General features: G+C 34.1%; 1 protein-coding gene across 1 annotated transcript; it reads right to left on the minus strand.

Annotated features, from left to right (window-relative positions):
- On the minus strand, window positions 1-25,384 carry LOC134743889 (UPF0764 protein C16orf89 homolog). Its single transcript, XM_063677521.1, has 6 exons — window positions 25,025-25,384; window positions 21,463-21,612; window positions 6,467-6,619; window positions 5,803-6,096; window positions 4,687-4,853; window positions 1-187 (listed from the first exon to the last, which is right to left on the minus strand). Exons 1-6 carry the CDS (start codon window positions 25,221-25,223, stop codon window positions 41-43), a joined length of 1,110 nt encoding a protein of 369 aa, XP_063533591.1. The 5' UTR covers window positions 25,224-25,384; the 3' UTR covers window positions 1-40.

Genomic DNA, 25,384 nt, shown 5'->3' on the forward strand with positions numbered 1-25,384 from the left:
ATCTTAAAAACTAAATAGTGAGTGTTTGTAACAGGTAGTGTTATTCCAATACATCGTACTGGAAAGCTTGATCCGTCTCAAGTAAGGCTCGTATGTAAACTACCATCGAGCCCAACGCCATGGCGGAAGTTAGCGAGTTGCAGGAACCACCTTCCGATACTGCCGCCTTCTTCACACGGTACTCCTCCTGCGAAAATTTTAAGGAGTTGTAAACTAATTGAATAAAAAAACCGGCCAAGTGCGAGTCGGACTCGTGCACCGAGGGTTCCGTACTTTTTGGTATTTGTTGTTATAGCGGCAACAGAAATACAACATCTGTGAAAATTTCAACTGTCTAGCTATCACGGTTCATGAGATACAGCCTAGTGACAGACGGACAGACGGACAGCGGAGTCTTAGTAATAGGGTCCCGTTTTTACCCTTTGGGTACGGAACCCTAAAAAGGCTGGCTTATATAAACAATCAATGACAAGATTCATTAATGCCTTTGCCTGTATATTTCAAAAGTTTTAGACGGAGAGCTGGTAGAAATTTGGAGTAGGTCCTTGAGGCAAGCTGAAAATTGGCCTGATGCTTCTCCTATCTTACCCTACCTCAGCACTACAAGTCTGGCTGCAGGGTAGCGGGTCTAAACCAACCTATAAATTTTTAAAGAATTTTTTTTTTGGTGCCCAAAAAAGGTTCTTGAGGCAATCTGTAATTTCTACAAGTGGAAATTGAATATCTAAATAGTCATAAAAAAATTGTGCCAGACGATTTGGCCGGGTCTTTAACCTCGCCAGACGCGTGCAAAATATTTTATCAAAAAATTCTAAAAAGGTCCTTGAGGCAATCTGTAATTTTTACAGTTTAAAGTTAAGTATCTAAATAGTCATAAAAAAAATAAGCCAGACGATTTAGTCGGGGCCTTCTACCTGCCAGACGATCTAGAAAGTTACGTATGGCACTTACTCGCACGCAAAATAAAGTTTGTTATCCTGTATAAATGTATGCTAATACAAAGTTATTTTTGTAGTTCAGAAAATTAAAGATAGAAAGGTATAAATTTGGATGTACGATGTGATTGTGAGTATGAAGATGTGTATATTTATGATAATTATGCGTATAGAATTATGGGTATGAATAGGGTGTGGGCATATTACATATTATGAAATTAGCGACAATATGTCCAGCTGTATCTCTATTGTAGATCCATGGGTAGTTCATTAGTTATGACGAATGCCTTTTTATTTAATTTTAATGTACCATGGCGTGCATGGCTGTGTTCATGTATTTTTTTCATCTTTAGGGGTCATATAATATAATTAAATAATAAATAATTAATTAAATAATTAATTATTTATTTTAGGGGTTTAATATAATTTTAGTCTAATTTAACTTTAATTTTAATCTTAACTGTAATATAATAATTTTATGTAATGTTATAATGTAATATATTATGATCCTAAGTTGATTGAAATAAATGAATAAATGAAATGAAATTAATATCATCACACGTATAGGGGGGGGGGGGAGGGTGTCAAGAAAATGTAACATGTTGTGACAAAGGGAACGGGGAGTCATAAACTTTGTGACGTCACTATAACTTATTTAAATTATTTTATTCGCTGGACAGTTAAATAACAAGTTTTTGGAACGATAATCGTTTTTAATCGTTTAATTTTCTTTTTTCAAACATGCAATGAAATATCTGTGCCTCCAGTGTAAAAGGGTTAAACTCAAAAAGTGTCATTTTTCAGTATGGCCGAAAAACGTTTCTAACCGTGTTTTCTCTGGATTCTTTCTAAAAAAATTGGGGTTTTGCTTTTAGTTTAGACTAGATAGTTTAGGTAATGAATTATAAATTTTCATTTAAATTGAACTGACTTTTGTGAAAGTAACAGAAATATTGGCTGTCAAAAAAAACTTATATCCCTTTTCACAAAAACAATAAATGTGTGAAAAGGTTAAACTGCACTTTTCTCTAGTGTTGCTAAAATCTTTTTTAACTTTTGTATTGTGTAAAGAAACCATTTCGGGAATTCAAAATAGCATTTTTTTAGTACGATGGTAAAAAAACCAAATGAAAAATAATAATATTCATGTAATTAAAGAGTGAATAGGTATCTTTAATTTTTCTGCTGAAATTGCTAATGGTTCAGTACAACAGGGCAGTTGTACTTTTTGGTTTTTCTTCCCCGTCTTTGTTTTCCTTTTTTGTTTTGTTTCCCAATTATTTCATAATCAGTCTCATTCCAGTTGTCTTTTCTTCTACAGGACTTTCTTTTTAATATTTGAATTCACTTACCTCTACTTATGAACAAGAATTTTCCTTTTTTTTTCGTTTAATTTTCTCGCAGTGAATTCAGTTTTTTATAGCACACTGAAGTTATAAAAGCTGGCATGCGTCATGAAGTCACGAGCGGGACTCTCGGGAGTCTCGGGAGCCGAGCGGCGTACGCGCCGCCGACCCCTCTTCGGCACCCCGCGAATCCTATTCATTAACTCAATTTAGCTAAACTAGATTGTGAAAAACGACCAAAGTAAATAAATTTATACCCCTTTACACATCATGACGTCCTAAAAATTGTCTGTAAATAATAAAAAACTTAATTTTTACCGTTATTCACGAACTAGACCCGGTAGTTGAAAAAGATCTAAGTGAATTTTAATTTCTTTACACCGAATGTTCCTTGAAATGTAGTTTATTCACTAAGATTAAACTACTTTAACCATCGTTCGTAACACGATTTTTAAATACCGATTTTTTAAACGAGATAATATGAAAATAAATCGTTTTGAACATAATAGTATAGCATTTTGGCAAACTTTAACCCTTTTGCACAATCGATATCTCAGCAATTAGAAGTCGTAAGGCTGTGAGTGTCAACACAAAAGGTGTAGTTTTATGAAATAAACCTCTTACTGCCAAAATTTGCAATTTGGACAAACTCGACTTTTACACTGGAGGCACAGATATTGTCCTCATGTGCATCAAAACAGGCTTCAAAGTATCATGTTTCGGGCGGAGCAACTCGAGAGAACTGTAAAGGAATTGCATACGAAATTGAAGGCCTAGGCCGGGAAGTATTTTTTTTTAAATTTTAATGTAAACATGGCATCTGTGTTCATGCGAACAGGCTAAACAGCTGAATTTTTTTTTCAGTCGTAATGCAAAAATAATCAGTTTCTTTCCCGCGTAAGCAACCCTTAATTAATATTTAAAAAAAAACGCAAAAATAAACAAAATCTTTATAGGGCTGTACTCCTAAACCGTGCGTCGTAGCGCAAAAGTAATCAAATTTTCGTTCCCCTTTGAAAAAACCCATGTGATAAATAAAAAACAATAAAAAATAAATAAAAAAAAACAACAAAAAAAACTTTATAGGGCTGTATCTCCAAAACCGTGCGTCGTAGCGCAAAAATAATCAAATTTTCGTTCCATTTCAAGGAACCCATAAGTGATATATTAAAAACACAAAAAAAAACAACAAAAAAGTTATAGGGCTGTATCTGCTAAACCGTGCGCCGTAGCGCAAAAATTATGAAATTTTTGCTTCCCATCAGGAAACCCCTAATTACTATTTTTTTTAAATCACAAATAAGAAAAAAAAGCTTTATAGGGCTGTATCTCTTAAACTGTGCGTAGTAGCGCAAAAATAACCAAATTTTTAAAAACAATAAAAAAAAAGAAAATAATATATGGCTGTAGCTTCTAAACCGTGCGTTGTAGTGCAAAAATAATAAAATTCTCGCCCCCTTTTAACACTCCACGCACTTAATAACCTATCACATCTGGACATGAAACAATCATCATCATCATCATCTTATTTGTATTATTATTTCATTATTATTTGTATTGTTTAAGCATTTATTAATTAAATAAAAAATTTACACATTATAATAATTAGAACACATTACTATTCTGTATTTAAATTGTATTATTTTACATATACATGTATTTTTTTTAAATTACAATACATTCAAAATATTTAGATAAGTACGGTTTTTACTCACTATTATTTTTAGTCGCTACAATACATTACAATACATTACAATACATTATTATAAATTCAGTCACATTACGTTAACTAATTTATCATAAATATACACATATTCATAATCATAATCACATCGTACATCCAAATTTGTACCTTTTACCTTTAATTTACTGCACTACAAAAATAACTTTGTATTAGCATACATTTCTACAGGAGAACAAACTTAATTTTGCGTACGAGTAAGTGCCATACGTAACTTTCTAGATCGTCTGGCAGGTAGAAGGCCCCGACCAAATCGTCTGGCTTATTTTTTTTATGACTATTTGGTTACTTAACTTTAACCTGTAAAAATTACAGATTGCTTCAAGAACCTTTTTTGAATTTTTTCAAAAAATTTTTTGCACGCGTCTGGCAAGGTTAAAGACCCGGCCTAATCGTCTGGCATAATTTTTTTATGACTATTTAGATATTCAATTTTCACTTGTAGAAATTACTGATTGCCTCAAGAACCTTTTTTGGGCACCAAAAAAAAAATTCTTTAAAAATTTGTAGGTTGGTTTAGACCCGCTACCCTGCAGCCAGACTTGTAGTGCTGAGGTAGGGTAAGATAGGAGAAGCATCAGGCAAATTTTCAGCTTGCCTCAAGGACCTACTCCAAATTTCCACCAGCTCTCGGACCATTTGAGGCGTTTGAGCTATGACCTACCTCACGTTCTTTCTGGGCTGGTGGAGCCGCGGTCACGAAGCCCGTCAGTCTCATGAAAGGCCGCCGATCGTCTGAGTAACAGCCTTTCGGCTCTTGCCAAGATATGATCTTGTTCATCCAGCGGGGCTTGATAAACTCCCCGTAACCATGGTGTGCGCAGTACATGACTGGAAGCGGTATTTATGTTTACTCACACAAAATATTTAGACTATATAGAAGTCCTATATAGCCTCGTATAAGAAAACTTACATAATTCAGTCAGAGCTGAAACAGTTCTCATGAGTACATAGGTAGTTAAATAAAATGTTTAGGAAAAAAAAATTTGAATAACGATACTTCGCACCACTTATGGTGGACCTCACGTAACAGTTTTAGTTTCGTTAGATAAAATTTAAATTGTCAACATATATTGCATCCATCGACCTCATATTCTATTTGGCCAGTAAGCTGAAGCAATAGGAGTTTATGTCATAGTCTTAGACGTGTCTTAGCCTTTTGCTTAGGCCGCTTGTTTTGATGATATCGCTTGTTTATGAGATCTTATATTTAGGTATTTATTTACCTCTACCTTCAGTGACGGTTAAATAAAGAATATTCTGCACGTTCCACATTGGGGCCACTTTTACGGAATATGTGGTAATGCTAAGTCGGCTGAAATTACTTGTAATATTATAGTAGTGGTTTTATGCAATGATACTCATCGGTCTTCAACTTCATCGAGTGCGTATCATCAAATTGCACTATTTACTGAGTGAATGTTTGTTGCAATCTGCCATTCATCACATTTAACAAAGCTCATAAAACGCGATTACAATCAACTGAATCAACTGTATTGTAAGTACTTAATTTTTACATCTTAAATACTTACCTATTTACTTATTGTATTTTTAATTATGGCGCAACACTTGTATAAAGGATGAAATAAGTAGGTACTATTATTAATTATTGCCTAATAAAGGCATTATTATGTATTTAAACGGTGTTTGGAAACCGCCCCTAAACTTGATAATAGAATAGAATAGAATAAGATTTTATTCGTAAGCACAAACAAACAAGAAATAATATGTAAGAAAACATAAAATAAGATTAAAGATTTAATGAGGCGCAGAAACTTACTTTGCTGCATAAAAATAGTCTTAGTCCCTGCCGGATGGTCCCAAGCCTCGAGCGACTTCGTCTCCTTGTAAATCTGTATGCACAGTTTGTATATCTGGGCGTTGATGTCCACTCCATCCATGCAGTCGAAGAGGCGGGCGAGCGTGGCGGCGCGGAGGCGGCTGGTCTGCTGGAAGGCCAGGCCGGAGCCCTTCATGATTTGCTGGCTGCATTCGGGGGACAGTTCACAGGATCCGTCGGACTGCGTCGTTTGTGTCTCCATGGCTGATACTAGAAGCTGCATTGTGCACGCATCTGAAATTTTAGGAAGAATTAGTCATCTTTATGTAGTTATGTAGATAAAAAAAAAAAACGATGTGTGCTATATTTTTTTACCAACTGTAGTCCGATACACCTTCTACTGGCTCGTTTTCACATTTATACAATTTAAATACGCCTGTTGATCGAATTACCTGCTACATTTCAAATTGAATACGCGAAACACGTCTTACACGTCACGTTAACTATTCCAGCGCATTTACTCGAAAGAGTACCTTTAGGAGACATTCGTGACTGATGTTAAAACGATGTATATATGCACATTTTCCCTGCAAGTTAAAGCTAGTACCCGTCTATTGTTGCCCTAAAATTCCCATATCAACCTTATCCGAAAACACTTCCGAACCTGCGGCTTTTCGTCCCGGCATTTTGGTCCTGGCCTCCTGCACGTACTGCTCGAAGTCGAACCGATAAGGCTTCTGGGTGCCCATCGTGCCGAGGGTTATCGGCTCCATGATGCTCGACAGTACATCCAAGTTCTCGAATATCGCCTTGGCCACTAAAACATTAATTAATTAAAAAGTACTTTACCGCTATACAATTTGATTTTTTACCTCAAAAAGAAACACTAAGTCCTCCTCCTTCTATTCCTATTTTTCCGGTTGTCAACATTGGGCCCTTATACCACGTCTATCTGTCTGTGTGTGCACAACATAGCTCAGACAATCTTACTAGGTACCCTTAATACTTAGCATTTGATATGGGTACGTAGGTATACTCATGCCGACAAAAAGCTAAAATCACGTTTTTAATAAAATGTTGGTGTGTTAGGTTTCATAAAATGTTGAAATGATTTTTCTTTTAGTTCAGCTCATGGTGGGTTGTTGTCGAATCGTACGTTTGACTGACTATATATTACCATGTTTCAGTTGATAGCTCCGTTAGTGAAATATTGAGTGTCAAAGTCTCCTGAATCTCCTGATGCCCAATACTAAATTGCCATAGTTATATTCGTACTGCCTGAAAAATCTACGAATACAAGCCAAAACTTAGGTCACTAAAAATTTTGGTAACCTAAAATCGAACATGTGGCTTATTTACTTACTAAACTTTAGTAAGTACAGGGACAGTCCTTTAGTAACTAAAAGACTGTCCTTCAAAGGCCTTGCCACATTTTTTGGCTGACATGTACTTACTTTGCGAAATTTTACCTAGTACAACATTTCAACTTTCATTATTTGGAGGTTACCTTAATTATTATTGAAATAGGTCTTTAAGTAAGTATTATGTATGTTCTGCATGTATGATCCTATTTCTATTACACCATTTTATTATATTGCATCAGTGAGTTCTCGTGCCCTATTCAAGTCATCTAGTCACGACTCTACCAATTGTGCCAAATAAGGCTCGTTTACCTCCTTAGTGCGAAATCTTTGTCTTAATAAGATTAAGTATCTTTCCTTCAAGTGCTTTGAAGAGAAGTTTAATTGCCTACATTACATTGAATGCGTGATATTACGCAAATCGATTTCAAAAGTATTTACTTGCCATTTTTGATTGATTATCAATGCAGGTGAATGTATGAATCATTTTGGTTTCATCTACTCACTACCTTGAGGCCTAAATGGGATATAGGTCAATTGATAACTAACTTAAATTTAGACGGGATGTTGTTCTTAACAATAACTAAAATATATTTAAACCTTTTTAAATCTCAGGTGCGGATACTTTAGTAAAAGAGAAATTATTTCAATATTTTTGTCGTGCTTACGTGGCGGGACTGAGATAAACAAAGGAAGCTCCGACAAAAAAATACGGCAATTCGATAAAAACTGCTTTCATCATCTTCATGCTAAACCAAAAATCTTAACTAAAATACTAGCTGCTTCCAATTAAGAATATTTTTGTAAGCAATTACGAGAACTTATGGTTTCCTCTCGTAACATCATGCTTGAAAATATCGTAGTACCTACTTAAACTTATTAGCAACATTATATTATTATGAATTTATCTACGACAGCAAAAGAAAACTGAGGAAATTTTTTACGTGTTCTGCTTACAAATGAGACCAAAAACAACTAAGAATACTTTCATTGTAAACGCATGGAGAAATTAAACGTCTACTTGTGATGTCGGTTGCCGGAATTTTTAATACCATGTTACGTATGTTATTGTTGGGCAAACGAACGTGCATTAAGTTTTTAATCTCGACACGAGTTTCGCAACCCAGTTTGAAAAAAAAACCAGGTCTGTATAATCTGTTATTTATTAGCACTAATTTAATCTGCGTCGTTACATCTTCATAGCGACACAGTTCCTAGCAGAAGATATAAATATGTAGAATTAATTACTAAAATAAGATGTAGCAACGTTCGAATAACATTCATTCATCCTTCAAAAGGCGTCCTTATCGCTATAGGCTAGGTAAATACAACTTCAGTACAGTCACGGAACTCACGGACTTTAATTGCTGAGCCATTTAAGGTTTACTTTACAATGGACATTGCATAGGTACCGTTAGTATTGACAACCAAATTAGCTTGAACCTTAGTTGGATCAACAATTGAAGTCTATGACAGTACCTGTGATTTTCTTAGTTCTCTTCAAGTGACACGAATTATTCCTCAATCCGGTGTATTCCCATTTGTCCGCGCCGGGCACAGATTGGAATAGGCGCATAGTATGAATCATTCCCATTAGACCTGTACCAATAACTTCTGAGGTTATAAGAATATTAATGTTGCTTATTTTTTATATATAGTTTCCAGACCATATACTAAACCTAAAAATAATATTTTGTGTCATCCTAGGTATTTGCTTAGGTAGAAATTTAGGTATTTCTTTTTTCAATCAGCATTCTGTAAAAAAAATATTCGAGACGAAATTCTTTGTTTCCCTGTAAAGGCAAAGTGGCTTCCGACGTACACACGCATTTTGTGTCATTTTCATCCACGGGTATAATGGCATTTAATAAATACCATATATTGATCCTAAAACGCCTAAAAAAATATTAGAGTCGGTAAGTGAAGTGTTGTACTTTACAGAACATTGTTATATGTTATTCAAACAAATCTGTGTCAAATTCATCCACCGCTTTTATTTAAAAAAATTTTTTTTTCTAATTAACACCCTGTATCTGCCACAAAAAAAAATCATATTATTAAGTTTACGTCTACAATATTATAATACCACATTGAGACATCATTCATAATTTGGGTCATTTTGATCCACGGTTTTTTTACTATCTGGCAAAATAAAACTCAATTGAGCAAGAAGGGCGTGCGCGGGGAAGGGTACCTACGCGGGTGGGGTGCTTATTATACTTGCCGCAATATCAGCTGGCGACTGAGATCTTAATACTATCTCCTTTACCCTTGTTAAGACCAACCAAGAGATGGCATTATGAGCTGTCTCGCCACTTAGTTTTGCGATACAGTGTATTTATTTCATTCGGAGGCATAATTACATTGTCTTATCAATCTTACCGTAGTAGGTATATAAATATAATTAAAAATAAACTGTAGGCTGCACTCCTCATACTGACCAACATATGTGACGTTCCTAATCAAAAGGTACCACTTTCTCTGACAGGTTATTTGTATAAAGATATAATCAAATTTCGTCTTTATGGTAAACGACAAAGTGGTACCTACCTTTTGATTGAGAATGTCACAACAGCGACTTAAAAATTACTTTTGTTTCGATTTTTAGTAGACTTTTTAAGTTTATTTTAAGACGCAATTTATTGTGATTTTTGTTATGTTTAAGCGTGGCAAGCAACATTAATTATATTGATGATGATGTTCATTAAATACAATATTTTTTCATACTATACTGAACTGTCACCCTATATATGAGAATGAACAGCGCCCTCTTGACAATGATCATATATTACTGGTCAGGCTTTAATATGTGTCATAATTTAGTAAAGTCCCCTTTGTGGATTCTAAATCCAGTACTTCTTACCAATCTCGAAACTAGCTATGTACAGAAACGGTCCTTACTGTAGATGCGTCATCATAGCAAACAAACTACCCAAAATATTGAAACAGGAAAGTAATGACAAAATATTTAAAAATAAGTTAAAAATGCTGCTCACCGATAAGTCTTACTATTCAATTGACGAATTTTTAAATGATGACACTTTGTTGAAATGGAATCCGTTAAGTTAAATATAGTAGGAATGAATATGATTATGTAAATATTAAAAATAATTATAATATCAGATTATGACATTGCATTGTATAACTTTTTAATTTAATTAATATTGTTTTGACATACCTTTGCTTTGCATGAACTATCTTAGCTTTAAATTATATTAATTATTTAGATTTTCGCTAGAATTGTAAGTACCTATCTGTTAGCATTTTGTGCCCTATCAGGGTGTCATGTACCAACTACCTGTAACTAACATCTTTTGTAATGCACATGACATGTAATGTTGAATAAATATAAATATAAGTTTCCGAGTTACAGCAGTTTAGTGAAAGCGTTTTTTTTTAATATAAATTAAGGGTTGAATAAAGAGGAAAGAAAATTTGATTATTTTTGCGCTACGACGCACGGTTTAGGAGATACAGCCCTATAAAGTTTTTTTTATTGTTTTTTTTTTTTTTTTTCTTTTTTACATTGTGTTTTTTGTATATTACTTTGGGGTTTCATAAAGGGGAACAAAAATTTAATTATTTTTGCGCTACGACGCATGGTTTAGGAGATCAAGCCCTATAAAAAAAAACTTTTTTTTTTGCGTTTTTTTTGTATAAATTAATGGTTACATAAAGGGGACCGAAAAGTTGATTATTTTTGCGCTACGACGCACGGTTTAGGAGATACAGCCCTATATAGATTTTTTTCTTTTTCTTTTTTACGTTTCTAAATCTTAATTAAGGGCTTCTTAAGAGCCAACAGGAGCTGAGCGAATTCTCAATTTTGAGATTTCAAACTGATTATCTCCGTCGCGCTGACGGGGGCGGCGCCGCCATATCCCCGTGTGTGTGGTGCACGCACACAGACGCGCACGTCTTTTGCGCTCACGGACCTTATGCCTGCAAGTCGCGTCGCGGTCGCGGCCCGCTATATAGGCATATCATAGGCTATAGCTAGTTCTTACAAACTTTTTCTGTTAGCTTAGCTCGCTACCACCACTGAGCGTTTACTTATTTCCTGTTATTGTGATTTAACTTCTTGATTTTAGGTAGCTGAATTCAATATCCTTCTACAACCTGCAATCCAAATAACATTTTGACTTTTACAGGAGAGTAAAAAAACAATCATTTCTTTTCTCGTTTCCGTGCGGAAAGTATCAACTTTCGACACGCTGTGCTATTAGTACCTACATTGTGCAACGAGGGGGGTAAGTGAGATTTTGTAAAGGAGGAGTTTACAATATTCTTACCCCCGGAGTTACACACAATGGTTTTCGTTACACTTGTGATGAAAAACTAAATTTTCAGGGAAATAATTATAAAATACGGTGACATTTCAAATATTCGTCCGCCATATTGTCATTTCTTGACAGGTTAGGCATCTAAGGCACAGACCTTCGGCATTCAGCCACGATAGAAAATTTTGTGTAAAAATATTTTAAACGGCTATTAAATTAATCCAATTAAATATTATAAACAAAAATACTAAATTATAATTGTCAGTATTTTAGAAGTAAAACTCCCTTACACACCCTTATACTTTAAACAAAGTATTTTACTTATAACTTACTTGGTTCGTACTTCGTATGAATTAGTGACATATCTAATTAAAAAAAGAAAGCTATAACTCCCGCGGGAACAATATAGGCCTTTTGTTTTCCCTTCAGTACACCTGCATGAAATAAGATCTTTTCGAGCAAGTGTGATGAAAAACAAATTTGTCGCTCTCCGGCTTCGTTGATTAGAAAAAAAGAAAGCCTCAGGTTAGATAAAATTATCATAACAAAGAAACATGTGACATGAGATATTTCTTACGTTGATGTAATTATACAGTTTTATTAATGGTCCGTTTTTTATTTATGAGTCAGATTTTGATTAAAATAGGTATGTTTGAAGAGCTCCTAATCCTGGTCGGAATGAATAAGAAACCCCAATTTGGGACAATAGTCTAGTCTACAAAACGTTCAAGGTGGTTAAAAATATAGTGTAAGCTGTTCGCATTAAAAAACCGCAAATCGATGTACAGGTTAGCCGTTTGGTACACGTATACTAGAGGTCAAAACAAAATTATCGACCCGCAGTTCCTAAAAAAAAATCCCTTGTGAGGAGTGCTGAAACTTTTTTTTGTATAAAAAATCTTTTTTTTTTGTATAAAAAAACTTTTTTTTTAAACCTATCGTATTCTTCTCTTATCTATCATACGAAAGGGCTTTTTGAAGCGATTCTGAAAATATATCACATCATTACATTTTAGCCATTTTTCTTAAATTGAAACAAAAAGAATTTTCAAAACATACCAAGTTTGGGCTCCTCCAGATACGATATGGCTGATTTTTTTTTGTACAATATACCAAAAATGATACGTGATTTCCTCATATCTAACCCAAAAAAAGGAATTTTAAAAATAATTTTATTTAGTTTTTTTTAAAATACAAAGTGACACAGTTAGGTTTAAAGATCTTTATTTTCTCATAAGAATACATAATATTCACTTACACGAGAATTAATTGTTTTTTCACGCAAAATACATTTTATCGGTGAGCGCACACTTAACCTATAACAAATAACTTAATACTGTAGGTATTAACATATATGACTTAAACTAAAAGTATACAAATTAAACTAAATTAAACAAAAAACACTTTTTTTTGTTTTTTTTTTGTCGGGTATATCAATAACTTATAAACAGAACAATTAGCAATGGAATGCGAGCGTAGTTGCTACGGCCCGGACCGGCCGTTCTACTTCAATACCTATTTTACGAGACTTATGGAACTGTACTGCAGATACGGTACATATTAATCATACAAGGATACGTAATATCCATATATCCAACGGGAAATACCTCTTTAACCCTTTAACTTGACCCCAAACTTGGTATGTTTTAAAAATTCTATTTGTTTTAATTTACAAAAAAAAAATGGCTAAAATGTAATGATTTGGTATACTTTTAGAATCGCCTCAAAAAGCCCTTTCGTATGATACCACACACGATAGGTTTTTGAAAAAAAAAATGTTTTTTTCCATACAAAAAAAAAATGTTGTAGCAAGGGATTTTTTTAGGAACTGCGGGTCAAAAATTTTGTTTTGACCTCAGTATGCGTGTGCCAAACGGCTAACTTGTACATCCATTTGCGGTTTTTCTTTGAAATTGGGCTTGTACGGCTGCCACTAATAGAGATACTAACTCCTAAAAATACGTATGATACCTCATTAGATTCGGAATGATGTCTAGAAAAATGTATTCGAAGCATTCCCACATAAAAAAAGTTCAAAAGCTATTAACAAAAAACGCAAACGTACCATTACGCAAAAAACAGCAAAAAATCACGTTTGTTGTTTGGGGAGCCCCACTTAAATTTTTATTTTATTCTGTTTTTAGTATTTCTTGTTATAGCGGCAACAGAAATACATCATCTGTAAAAATTGCAACTGTCTAGCTATCACGGTTCATGAGATACAGCCTGGTGACAGACTGACAGATAGATTGACAGACAGTCAGACAGACAGACAGATATTATTTTAAAGGTATTAAATATTCTTTTAAAAATTAGAAAAAAATATGGTGCATTTAAAACATATCATGGAATATACTACGGTTATAAGTTGATAGTATGTAAAGTTATTTTTTCAACAAGTTAGGCAATTATTAAGTAACCACATTTTTCTCGAACTTTCGTCTTTGTTGTAAATAAAAAAAAAGAAAATAATTGGCGTAAAAAGTATTTCGCCTCGTGGAGCCCTTTTCATATACATACTTAATAAGATCACGTGAATTCACGTCATAAACGATTTAATAAAAGTAATACTTTATTTAAAATAAATTTTAGAATAATAGTGAAAATTGTAAAATATAAAACAATATTTTAACCAAAGTATTACTAATTCTTTTTACAATCAAATGTATGAATACGTACTTAGAACTGATACTTTTCTAAATAACGAATAAATGGACTAAATTGTGTAATTAATTTTTAGTGCAAATCACCACAATTTGCTTCTAAAGAGCAAATCAGTGACCAAAAATTATATATGATTTTAATGTTTCGTTCATATATTCAGATTTGTGTATGAAAATGTGAAACTATTATTTCTAAAATAAATTATTCGTCCCTAATTTACACAATAATTATACCAAATTTGATCTCATAGCAACAGATATGTAGAAATAGAGGCAAACTGGACCGCCGCCCTCCCTTTTTCGCGGGTTACCAGGACTTAATCTCGTAGCTAGTGCGTCAGCTCAGCTTTGTATGAACCAATGAATAATAAATAGTGTTAAACGATATCCCCTGAGGCCAAAGTGCATACTCACTTTACTTACTTCGCCTACTAAGAGGCAAATTGCGACTGAAAAGGTTTATCGATCTTATCACATCACTAGATTATCGACATTTAATGTCGACTATTGCCCATCACTTTTCTGTCTGTGTACGTATTTAGAAACTTGACCCCGCCCCTAAAATTAGTGCGATAAGAACAACTGCAGCTTAGGCGAAAAATCCTGCGTAAAAATCTCAAAAATCGAGGTTTTGTACTCGACTGTTTCCTCCTCCAAAACTTAACCAATCGTAACCAAATTTGGAAATCTAAATGATTATGAAATTGTCTGTGTCGGACTGTTTTGATTTTTTGGCTAATTGATATCAGTTTTGAATACCACGCCTCTCATTGCGGCATAGTCAGTGAGGCCATTTTTGGCCATGTGTGAAGGGCTCTAGCGCCTTAAAAAACAAAAATATCAAAAAAAGCAAAACACACCGACACAGATATTGACAATATTAATCTGTGTTGAAAAAATCATTGCTCTAGCTTCAAAAACCACGGAGGAAACAGTCGAGTACGTTTGTATGGAGAAATGACCACTCCTGTTGGCTCTTAAGGGGAACGAAAATTTGATTATTTTTCGCTACCATGCACGGTTTAGGAGATACATCCCTAAAGTTTTTTTTGTTGTTTTTTTTTTCTTTTTTTTGTCATTACGTTTTTTGTTATTACTTTGGGGTTTCATAAAAGGGAACGAAAATTTTATTATTTTTGCGCTACGACGCACGGTTTAGGAGATACAGCCCTAAAAAGATTTTTTTCTCTTTTTCTTTTTTGCGTTTTTAAATCTTAATTAGGGGCTTCTTAAAGGGGAACGGATATTGATTATTTTTGCGCTACGATGCACGGTTTAGGAGATACAGCCCTATAAAGTTTTTTTGTTATTATTTTTTTCTTTCTTTTTCTTGTGTTTTTGTATATTATTTTGGGGCTTCATAAAGGGGAACGAAAATTTTATTATTTTTGCGCTACGACGCATGGTTTAGGAGATACAGCCCTATAAAGATTTTTTTTTTAATTTTCCGTTTTTTTAAATATAAATTATGGGTTGCATAAAGGGGAACGAAAATTTTATTGTTTTTGCGGTACCACGCACGGTTTAGGAGATACAGCCCTATAAAGATTTTTTTATTGTTTTTTTTTCTTTTTTTCTTTTTTACATTGTGTTTTTTGTATATTACTTTGGGGTTTCATAAAGGGGAACGAAAATTTTATTATTTTTGCGCTACGACGCACGGTTTAGGAGATACAGCCCTATAAAGTTTTTTTTATTGTTTTTTTTTTTTTTTCTTTTTTACATTGTGTTTTTTGTATATTACTTTGGGGTTTCATAAAGGGGAACGAAAATTTAATTATTTTTGCGCTACGACGCATGGTTTAGGAGATCAAGCCCTATAAAAAAAAACTTTTTTTTTGCGTTTTTTTTGTATAAATTAATGGTTACATAAAGGGGACCGAAAAGTTGATTATTTTTGCGCTACGACGCACGGTTTAGGAGATACAGCCCTATATAGATTTTTTTCTTTTTCTTTTTTACGTTTCTAAATCTTAATTAAGGGCTTCTTAAGGGGAACGAAAATTTGATTATTTTTCGCTACCATGCACGGTTTAGGAGATACATCCCTAAAGTTTTTTTTGTTGTTTTTTTTTTCTTTTTTTTGTCATTACGTTTTTTGTTATTACTTTGGGGTTTCATAAAAGGGAACGAAAATTTTATTATTTTTGCGCTACGACGCACGGTTTAGTCATTTAGTCATTTATTCAATATTGCATTGTCATGTACATAATAAGGTGTTACATTTTATATAGCCAGTTCATGACACCCTGTAAGGGCACACAATAGTACAGTTTTTCTATTCTATTAATTCTAATTTACACATTGCAATTAAGGTAACATAAATTAATTTAGTAACTTCAACAATAGCAACGTCAACAATGCACCGATACAATAATTTCTGATTGAATTAACTTGTCAAATTATTATAATTATTATTTATTTAATGAATGTCAATTAATATTAAAGTGATGGCAGCAATATGTCAAGTTAACAGTCTTACACTAATTCGGTGTCATATTTATCTAACGTATTATCTTCCAGGAATGATTCGACTGTGTAATAACAATTTTCTATTAATAGGCTTTTCAGTTTAGAGTTAAAAGTTTTCTCATTTAGTTCGTATTTGATAGCATTAGGGATTTTATTAAAAATTTGGATACATTTATACTGTGGTCCATTCTTATACATAGCTAAGTTAGGTCTAGGTAGTAGCAGCTTATTTCTATATTGACTTCTAGTTTTACACGTATCGACTTTTAATGGAAATAATTCTGTGTGTTGTCTGACAAATTGTACAGCCTCCATTATGTATATTGAGGGCAACGTTAACAGTTTAAACCGTATAAAGTGAGGGCGGCAGCTGTTAGGAATGTGTACGTTCGCTAAGATTCGTATACACTTTTTCTGTAGGATGAATATATCTTTGGCGTCTGTGCTATCTCCCCAGAGAAGTACGCCATATCGGAGGCCAGAATAGATATAAGCAAAATATACTGATAAAGCCGACTCAAAATCCGTGTTCGCTTTTAATATACCAAGAGCGTAGATAAATTTGATTATTCTTGTTTTGAGACTTTGGATATGCTCTTTCCAGTTTAACCCTGAATCTATAGTTATACCCAACAGTTTGAAATCATTTACCTCTTCTATTGTATTGTTATTTATTTGTAGTTGCAATTCTAATGGTTTCTTCTGTGTCGGTTTAAATTGAATAATTTTTGTTTTCTGTAGGTTTATATCTAAATTATGCTCGGCAAGCCATTTTTTGACAGTGTGTAAAAGGGTCGAAAGTTTTAGGTTAGCTTCGGTACTGTCCGTAGCACTAAACAGCAAAGAGACGTCGTCTGCAAACATGAGGAGATTTAGGAGATACAGCCCTAAAAAGATTTTTTTCTCTTTTTCTTTTTTGCGTTTTTAAATCTTAATTAGGGGCTTCTTAAAGGGGAACGGATATTGATTATTTTTGCGCTACGATGCACGGTTTAGGAGATACAGCCCTATAAAGTTTTTTTGTTATTATTTTTTTCTTTCTTTTTCTTGTGTTTTTGTATATTATTTTGGGGCTTCATAAAGGGGAACGAAAATTTTATTATTTTTGCGCTACGACGCATGGTTTAGGAGATACAGCCCTATAAAGATTTTTTTTTTTAATTTTCCGTTTTTTTAAATATAAATTATGGGTTGCATAAAGGGGAACGAAAATTTTATTGTTTTTGCGGTACCACGCACGGTTTAGGAGATACAGCTCTATAAAGTTTTTTTTCCTGGTTTTTTTTTGTTTTTTTTTTTTAAGTATTAATTACGGGTTTCTTAAAGGGGTTTTTTAAATTATTTTTGCGCTACGACGCATGGTTTAAGAGATACAGCCCTATAATGATTTTTTTTTTTTAATTTTGCGTTTTTTTTTAAATATAAATTATGGGTTGCATAAAGGGGAACGAAAATTTTATTATTTTTGCGCTACGACGCATGGTTTAGGAGATACAGCCCTATAAAGATTTTTTTATTGTTTTTTTTTCTTTTTTTCTTTTTTACATTGTGTTTTTTGTATATTACTTTGGGGTTTCATAAAGGGGAACGAAAATTTTATTATTTTTGCGCTACGACACATGGTTTAGGAGATACAGCCCTATAAAGATTTTTTTTTAAATTTTGCGTTTTTTAAATATAAATTATGGGTTGCATAAAGGGGAACGAAAATTTTATTGTTTTTGCGGTACCACGCACGGTTTAGGAGATACAGCTCTATAAAGTTTTTTTTCCTGGTTTTTTTTTGTTTTTTTTTTTAAGTATTAATTACGGGTTTCTTAAAGGGGTTTTTTATATTATTTTTGCGCTACGACGCATGGTTTAAGAGATACAGCCCTATAATGTTTTTTTTTTTAATTTTGCGTTTTTTTTTTAATATAAATTATGGGTTGCATAAAGGGGAACGAAAATTTTATTATTTTTGCGCTACGACGCATGGTTTAGGAGATACAGCCCTATAAAGATTTTTTTTTTAAATTTTGCGTTTTTTTTTAAATATAAATTATGGGTTGCATAAAGGGGAACGAAAATTTTATTGTTTTTGCGGTACCACGCACGGTGTAGGAGATACAGCTCTATAAAGTTTTTTTTCCTGGTTTTTTTTGTTTTTTTTAAGTATTAATTACGGGTTTCTTAAAGGGGTTTTTTTTAATTATTTTTGCGCTACGACGCATGGTTTAAGAGATACAGAGATACAGCCCTATAATGATTTTTTTTTAAATTTTGCGTTTTTTTTTTTAAATATAAATTATGGGTTGCATAAAGGGGAACGAAAATTTTATTATTTTTGCGCCACCACGCACGGTTTAGGAGATATTATATCTATATATATAGCTATAATAGCTCTATAAAGTTTTTTTCCTGTTTTTTTTTAAGTTATAATTAAGGGTTTCTTAAAGGGGAACGAAAATTTGATTATTTTTGTGCTACGATGCACGGTTTAGGAGATGCAGCCCTATAAAGATTTTTTTTGTTGTTTTTTTTTTCATTGTTTTTTGTATATTATTTTGGGGTTCCACAAAGGGGAACGAAATTTTGATTATTTTTGCGCTACGACGGTTTAGGAGATACAGCCCTATAAAGTTTTTTTGATTTTTTTTTTCATTGTGTTTTTTGTATATTACTTTGGGGTTCCGTAAAGGGGAACGAAAATTTTATTATTTTTGCGCTACGACGCACGGTTTAGGAGATACAGCCCTAAAATGATTTTTTTTCCACTTTTTTTTTTGCGTTTTTCAATCTTAATTAGGGGTTTCATAAAGGGATTTTTTTAAATTATTTTTGCGCTACGATGCACGGTGTAGGAGATACAGCCCTATAAAGTTTTTTTGTTATTTTTTTTCTTTTTTTTCATTGTGTTTTTAGTATATTACTTTGGGGCTTCATAAAGGGGAACGAAATTTTTATTATTTTTGCGCCACCACGCACGGTTTAGGAGATATTATATCTATATATATAGCTTTAATAGCTCTATAAAGTTTTTTTTCCTGTTTTTTTAAAAAGTTTTAATTAAGGGTTTCTTAAGGGGAACGAAAATTTGATTATTTTTGTGCTACGATGCACGGTTTAGGAGATGCAGCCCTATAAAGATTTTTTCCTCTTTTTTTTCTTTTTTGCGTTTTTAAATGTTAATTAGGGGCTTCTTAAAGGGGAGCGAAAATTTGATTATTTTTGCGCTACGATGCACGATATAGGAGATACAGCTAATACAGCCCTATAAAGATTTTGTTTCTTTTTTTTTTCATTGTATTTTTCATGTATTACTTTTGGGTTACATAAAGGGGAACGAAAATTTTATTATTTTTGCGCTACGACGCATGGTTTAGGAGATACAGTCCTATATATTTTTTTACAATGCATGTGCTCGAAAAGTGCGTTTCCTACGGAGCCATATCGTGCGGAAAGTACTGCTTTTCCGCACTAGTGCTTTTTGTTTTCAATTTTTTTTTACAGTACATATGGTGCTACTTTCTCGCACTAGTGCGGAAAAGAGCACTTACTGTGCATATGTCGAAAGTTTAAAGGGCCATATGTACTGTAAAACGTACGATACACGTGCGAATAGGTAATTCGCAACTCGTGTCGATTTAAAACACTCCTTTTAATAATTAAACTTATTTGCCATGACATGTTTTTTTATTTACTCGCACAATGCATAGTAAAACATTGTATGATACACGTGCGTAAAGATGATTTCCGCACTTGTTGCATAAATAGCATTTTTTTTTATCAAAGAATGAAAGAAAGTCACGGTATTAATAACCAAATTTTACTTTATTGGTACCTTTTCCCTATCACTGTCACAAATGTATGTGGCGTTCACGTAAACGCGATATTTTTAAGATTTCCCTGCGCAATGTTGCCAGCTCGCTCGCAAATCAAACATGTACTTACAGTTCTTTTGCATAATGGTGACATTGTACAATATCTATGAGTTTTAAATAGGTAAAAGATAATTCGACGCATTCTTTACTTGCTTGTTGCTTGTTGTTGTGTTGTTGGCGTAACTTCTTTGAATAAGTTGCGTTAATTTGGCGCACAGGCGAAGTAAACATGCGTTGCGTACGGCAAGGTCACGCCGCGGCCCCACCCTGCACGGCCTCCGTTGCCCATTCAGACCGCCCGCTAGCTTCGTTTGAACGCAAATAATATTTTTGTAATATTTGTTTATGCAGTGGATGCAAGTGACACAAATTCATACATCTTATTTATCCCGCATTTCAAATTAATAAGATGTAAACTCTAATATCTTTAATATTCTTTTGTAACGGTGACAGCCTGTTACAACAAAATCATCAAATATCTTATGAAGCTATGCCTTAATAAGACACAAAATCATTTAATGGACCTATTTAAACGATTAAATTCGACCTAAGTAATTTTTTTTAACTCTAATTTTTTTTTGTGTCATTTAGAATATTATGACATAGTATCAGATTGCAGTGGACGTAATTGACACAAACTATGTTTTCACACTAAAAACACTATCCTAAATGCAACACAGTTACATGTTTTCTCTCGAATATTTTTTTCTCCAAGATAATTCAAAATAAAAAATAATTACCACAAAATAACAAATTACTAGAAAAGCAAATTATATATATGACACAAAACAAAATGTAAGATTTACATCTTAACAAAGTATTCATAAGCGAAAACAGAATTGACTTTAATATTTTTATAACCTAGGGGTCAAAATATAGCCAGCGGTACAGGTCTACATCTGTCGCCGCCTCATGTAGAGCGGCGGTCACAGAGACAAATGGGAATACATTCAATCCATGCTGATAAGAATGACCTAATAAGCTTAATAAAACTGAATCCAACTAGATACCTCTTACTCACCGTATTCATAATCTTTACTGCGATAGACCAGCTTCGTTATGTCGGTATTGTTACGGATGCGATCCATTTTCCTCGTTAGATTCTGCAGATTCTCCTTCAGTTTTGGCGGCACGGACTTATCCAGTTCGTTGATTGTGTACTCCAGTTGACCTACGTTTATACTTAAATATAATAAAGTTTCTTTTGTAAACCGATATTACTTCCGATAATATATATATACTTGGTTACAATAACCAGTTGGGGCGGGTCTGGCATTACATAATTGAAATCGCAGGGATATTGCAAAATTCATTATTAATATGAAAGTAAATGAACAAGTGAACTACTTTCGAGTGCTTGATTAATTATTTACTTGTTAAATAAATCGTGCCTCATTGATAGAGACCGCAAGGAGAAATTTGTTACAAGGGAAATTAAAAATCATACTTATAAAAAATGTACGGCTACGAAGTCGAGTGAATTTGCATCGGTTTGTCGTCATACATTTCACGCTTGACTGCTAGCACAGTTTTTGGCGTCAACGTCACGCTCATTCTTTCGGAGCGTGTTTTGGTGAATAATTTGGTCGATATAATAGTAGGGGAGCCCAAGAGGTAACTACTTTTTAACCGACTTCAATTTCATAGAAGGAGGAGGTTCTGTATTCGGTTGTGGCTATTTTTTTTACTTTTATGTATGTTCAGCGATTACTCCGAGACCCGTGGTCCGATTTCAGTAATTATTTTTTTTGTTCGAAAGGAGCTACTTCCAAGTTGGTCCCATATTAATCTGGTTCTGATCTGATGATGGGATCCCTGAGGAATTGAGGGAACTCCTCAATTTTTAAAGGCACATGTATGGTGATTTGGGTGTTTTCATAAGCAACTTGATCATTTTCTCTCGAAAACGACCAATTTGATGAAGTGGTCCTGATGATGATGATTGTTTTGATGATAGTGATGATGATTTTTTTAATGTAGGATGTTCAGCGATTACTCCGAGACCCGTGGTCCGACTTGAACATTTTTTTTTGTTTGAAAGGAACTACCTCCAAGGTGGTCCCACATTAATATGGTGCTGTTCTGATGATGGAATCCATGAGGAATTGATGGAACTCCTCAATTTTTAAAGGCACATGTATGGTGATTTGGGTGTTTTCTTAAGCAACTCGAGCATTTTCTCTCGAAAACCACCAATTTGATGAAGTGGAGCTGATGATGATGATTGTTTTGATGATGATAATGATTTCAGCGATTACTCCGGCACCCATGATCCGATTTGAGTAATTCTTTTTCTGTTTGAAAGAAGTTACCTCCAAGGTGTTCTCGTAATATTTTTGGTTTTGATCTGATGATGGAATCCGTGAGGAATTGAGGGAACTCTTCAATTTTTAAAGGCACGTGTATGGTGATTTCGGTGTTTTCTAAAGTAACTCAAGCATTTCCTCCCAAAAACCACCAATTTGATGTAGTGCAACTGTAGCCTAACTACGAGTTTGACACTAAATATTCGCTAGCGTCTTCGTAACTTACTTTGTACACTAATATGTATAATATATGCCAGTACGAGCGAGATGTATAAACATACAGTTACGCACACTATAGCGAATATATCAATGTCAAACTCGTGGTAAGGCTACTGATGATGAAGACCACGGATGAAATGTGGAACTTCCCTCGTATGTGTAATATGATTTTGGATGTAGGTAGTGTTGGAAACAACCAAAGAGACTAAGGTGAGAGGTAGGTGTGAGAGGTGAAGGTAGAGGGTATTAGTGTTTGGGGGTTTGAGGTTGGGGGTTGAGGGGAGATGGGTTGATGGGTCGAGGACTGAGGGGTTGGGAGTTAAGGGATTGGGGGTTAGGGTTAGGAGTTAAGGGGTCAGGGGTTAGGGGTCGGGGAATGGCGGTAGAAGGGTTGGTGGTTTAGGGTCGAGAGGTTCAGTGATCAGGGGTTGATGTGCTGTGAGGTTGAGTGATCGGGGGGTTTGAGGGATTAGGTCAGTGGCGGGGCGGAGAATGGATTTAGTGACAGGAATGATTTCCCAGACGGACTCGAGGAAATTCTGATTATTTAATAAAGTTTACGAATTTAGAGTTAAACATGATTATGTTTTTCATTCATGCGTCACGATTTTAACAATGTCTTAAAACTAAAAATGGAAAAATAAAAACTTTTATAAAAAAATGATAAACCGACTTCAAAAAGGATGAAATAAAATATTATCCTTTTTAGGGTTCCGTGTTTAAGTATATGCGTTACCAACTGATATGTTTGAAGTCGGTGCCAAGCCAAGTAGTAACAATACCAGTCAAAAATAATCAGCTTTATGTCTATAAATCCCATTACAACTGTACAAATAAACGTCAAAGTAATTCTGCCTGCCTCTTTGTTACCATTTCATGGCTTAACAACTGAACCGCTTTAGCTGAAATTTGGCATGAAGGTTCCTTGAATTGTTTTATATTTTGAAATGTAGTCCTCTGGATAAGCGACAGAAAATAACAGTCCCAATCCCACACTTGCGTGCTATGGACTGTTTAAGAATTAAATCACATTTACAAACGGGTCTATCGCGAATTTATTTTGTTACCTTTATTTACCGACGTTTCGACACAGGTTTGTAAATGTGATTTAATATGTGTTCAAAACGCGAAAGTTTTAAATGTTTAAGAATTAGTAAGAAATGCTCTTTAAAAAATACGACGAGAAATAAACGCATTAGATTTACACTAATGTGCCGACAAGCAAGGTACGAATACGAACTGCGCCAAGAAGGTTCAACCGTGTGTTCTGTTCTGTGTGTTCTTAAATACCTACAGACAGTTCGTTTATTGTCGTCGTGTAACGCTGCGTCTTACATAGGCGAACACTTCGCGTTCGCGTTCGCAACGAGATCGCCCACATAGGACACTTATATAGGTACTAAAGGCGCCGTGCCGCGCCGCTTCGCGTTCGTGTGTTGTTCGTCTACGTAGTACGCTGCGTTAGGCAATTCAACGTACATACTTATATAGCCGCATCCTTATCGAATTGCACCAAAATCACTATGAATATATGGTTCGAAATTTGGCTTGGCACAGACTTCAAACATATCAGTTGGTAACGCATATACTTAAACACGGAACCCTAAAAAGGATAATATTTTATTTCGTCCTTTTTGAAGTCGGTTTATCTTTTTTTATAAAAGTTTTTATAGTCGTTTATGTTTGGTGGGTTGGTTGGTGGGGAGTTCGAAACCAGAATTTCAAACTGTAACGGTCAGATTAAGAAAATGACTACAAATAATTCACGGATTAAATAATATCATAAGTATAGCATTAACTTGGACCAAAATAACCAAACCCACAATTTATAATTTAAGGATTTTTTTACTGTCATCCAACCCCACCAACCAACACACCAACATAGACAGCTATGGTTAAGGTAGATCTCCACGGGTATTGCTACCCATGGAGATCTACTTCACAACTTAATCTGACACGCTCGAGTAACTACAAAAAATCCCCCCTTGGGCTCCCCTACTATAATTAACTTCAGGTAGCAATATCTTCTTATTTTCTATTTCAAACTAAATAGTTTACCTCTTGCCAAGCCCAAAGATATATACCACTCCGGATCCTTCGACGGCTTCTTCTCATAATACTCCAACAATTTATCCAACGTTATAGAAATTCTATACACTTTAGGCACATTGTAGATGAAATCTTGCGTATCAAAGTATGGGTAAATACCCAAAGCTGTTTTCAGAGTTACGAAAAAGGCGATGTATTTAACTAGCATATTGGTAGGGTACTGACGTTTAGTGCGGAATAATCTGCATTGTTAACACATAGAGCCACACGGAGACCATTGATTGGGTGGACTCGATACGTCAGCCCTATAAATTGGAATCTAGGTCGTTAGCGTTGAATAAAATGTAGCGTCGAACTATAGGTACTTAA

Source organism: Cydia strobilella, chromosome 9, assembly GCF_947568885.1.
Source record: "Cydia strobilella chromosome 9, ilCydStro3.1, whole genome shotgun sequence".
NCBI lineage: Eukaryota > Metazoa > Arthropoda > Insecta > Lepidoptera > Tortricidae > Cydia > Cydia strobilella.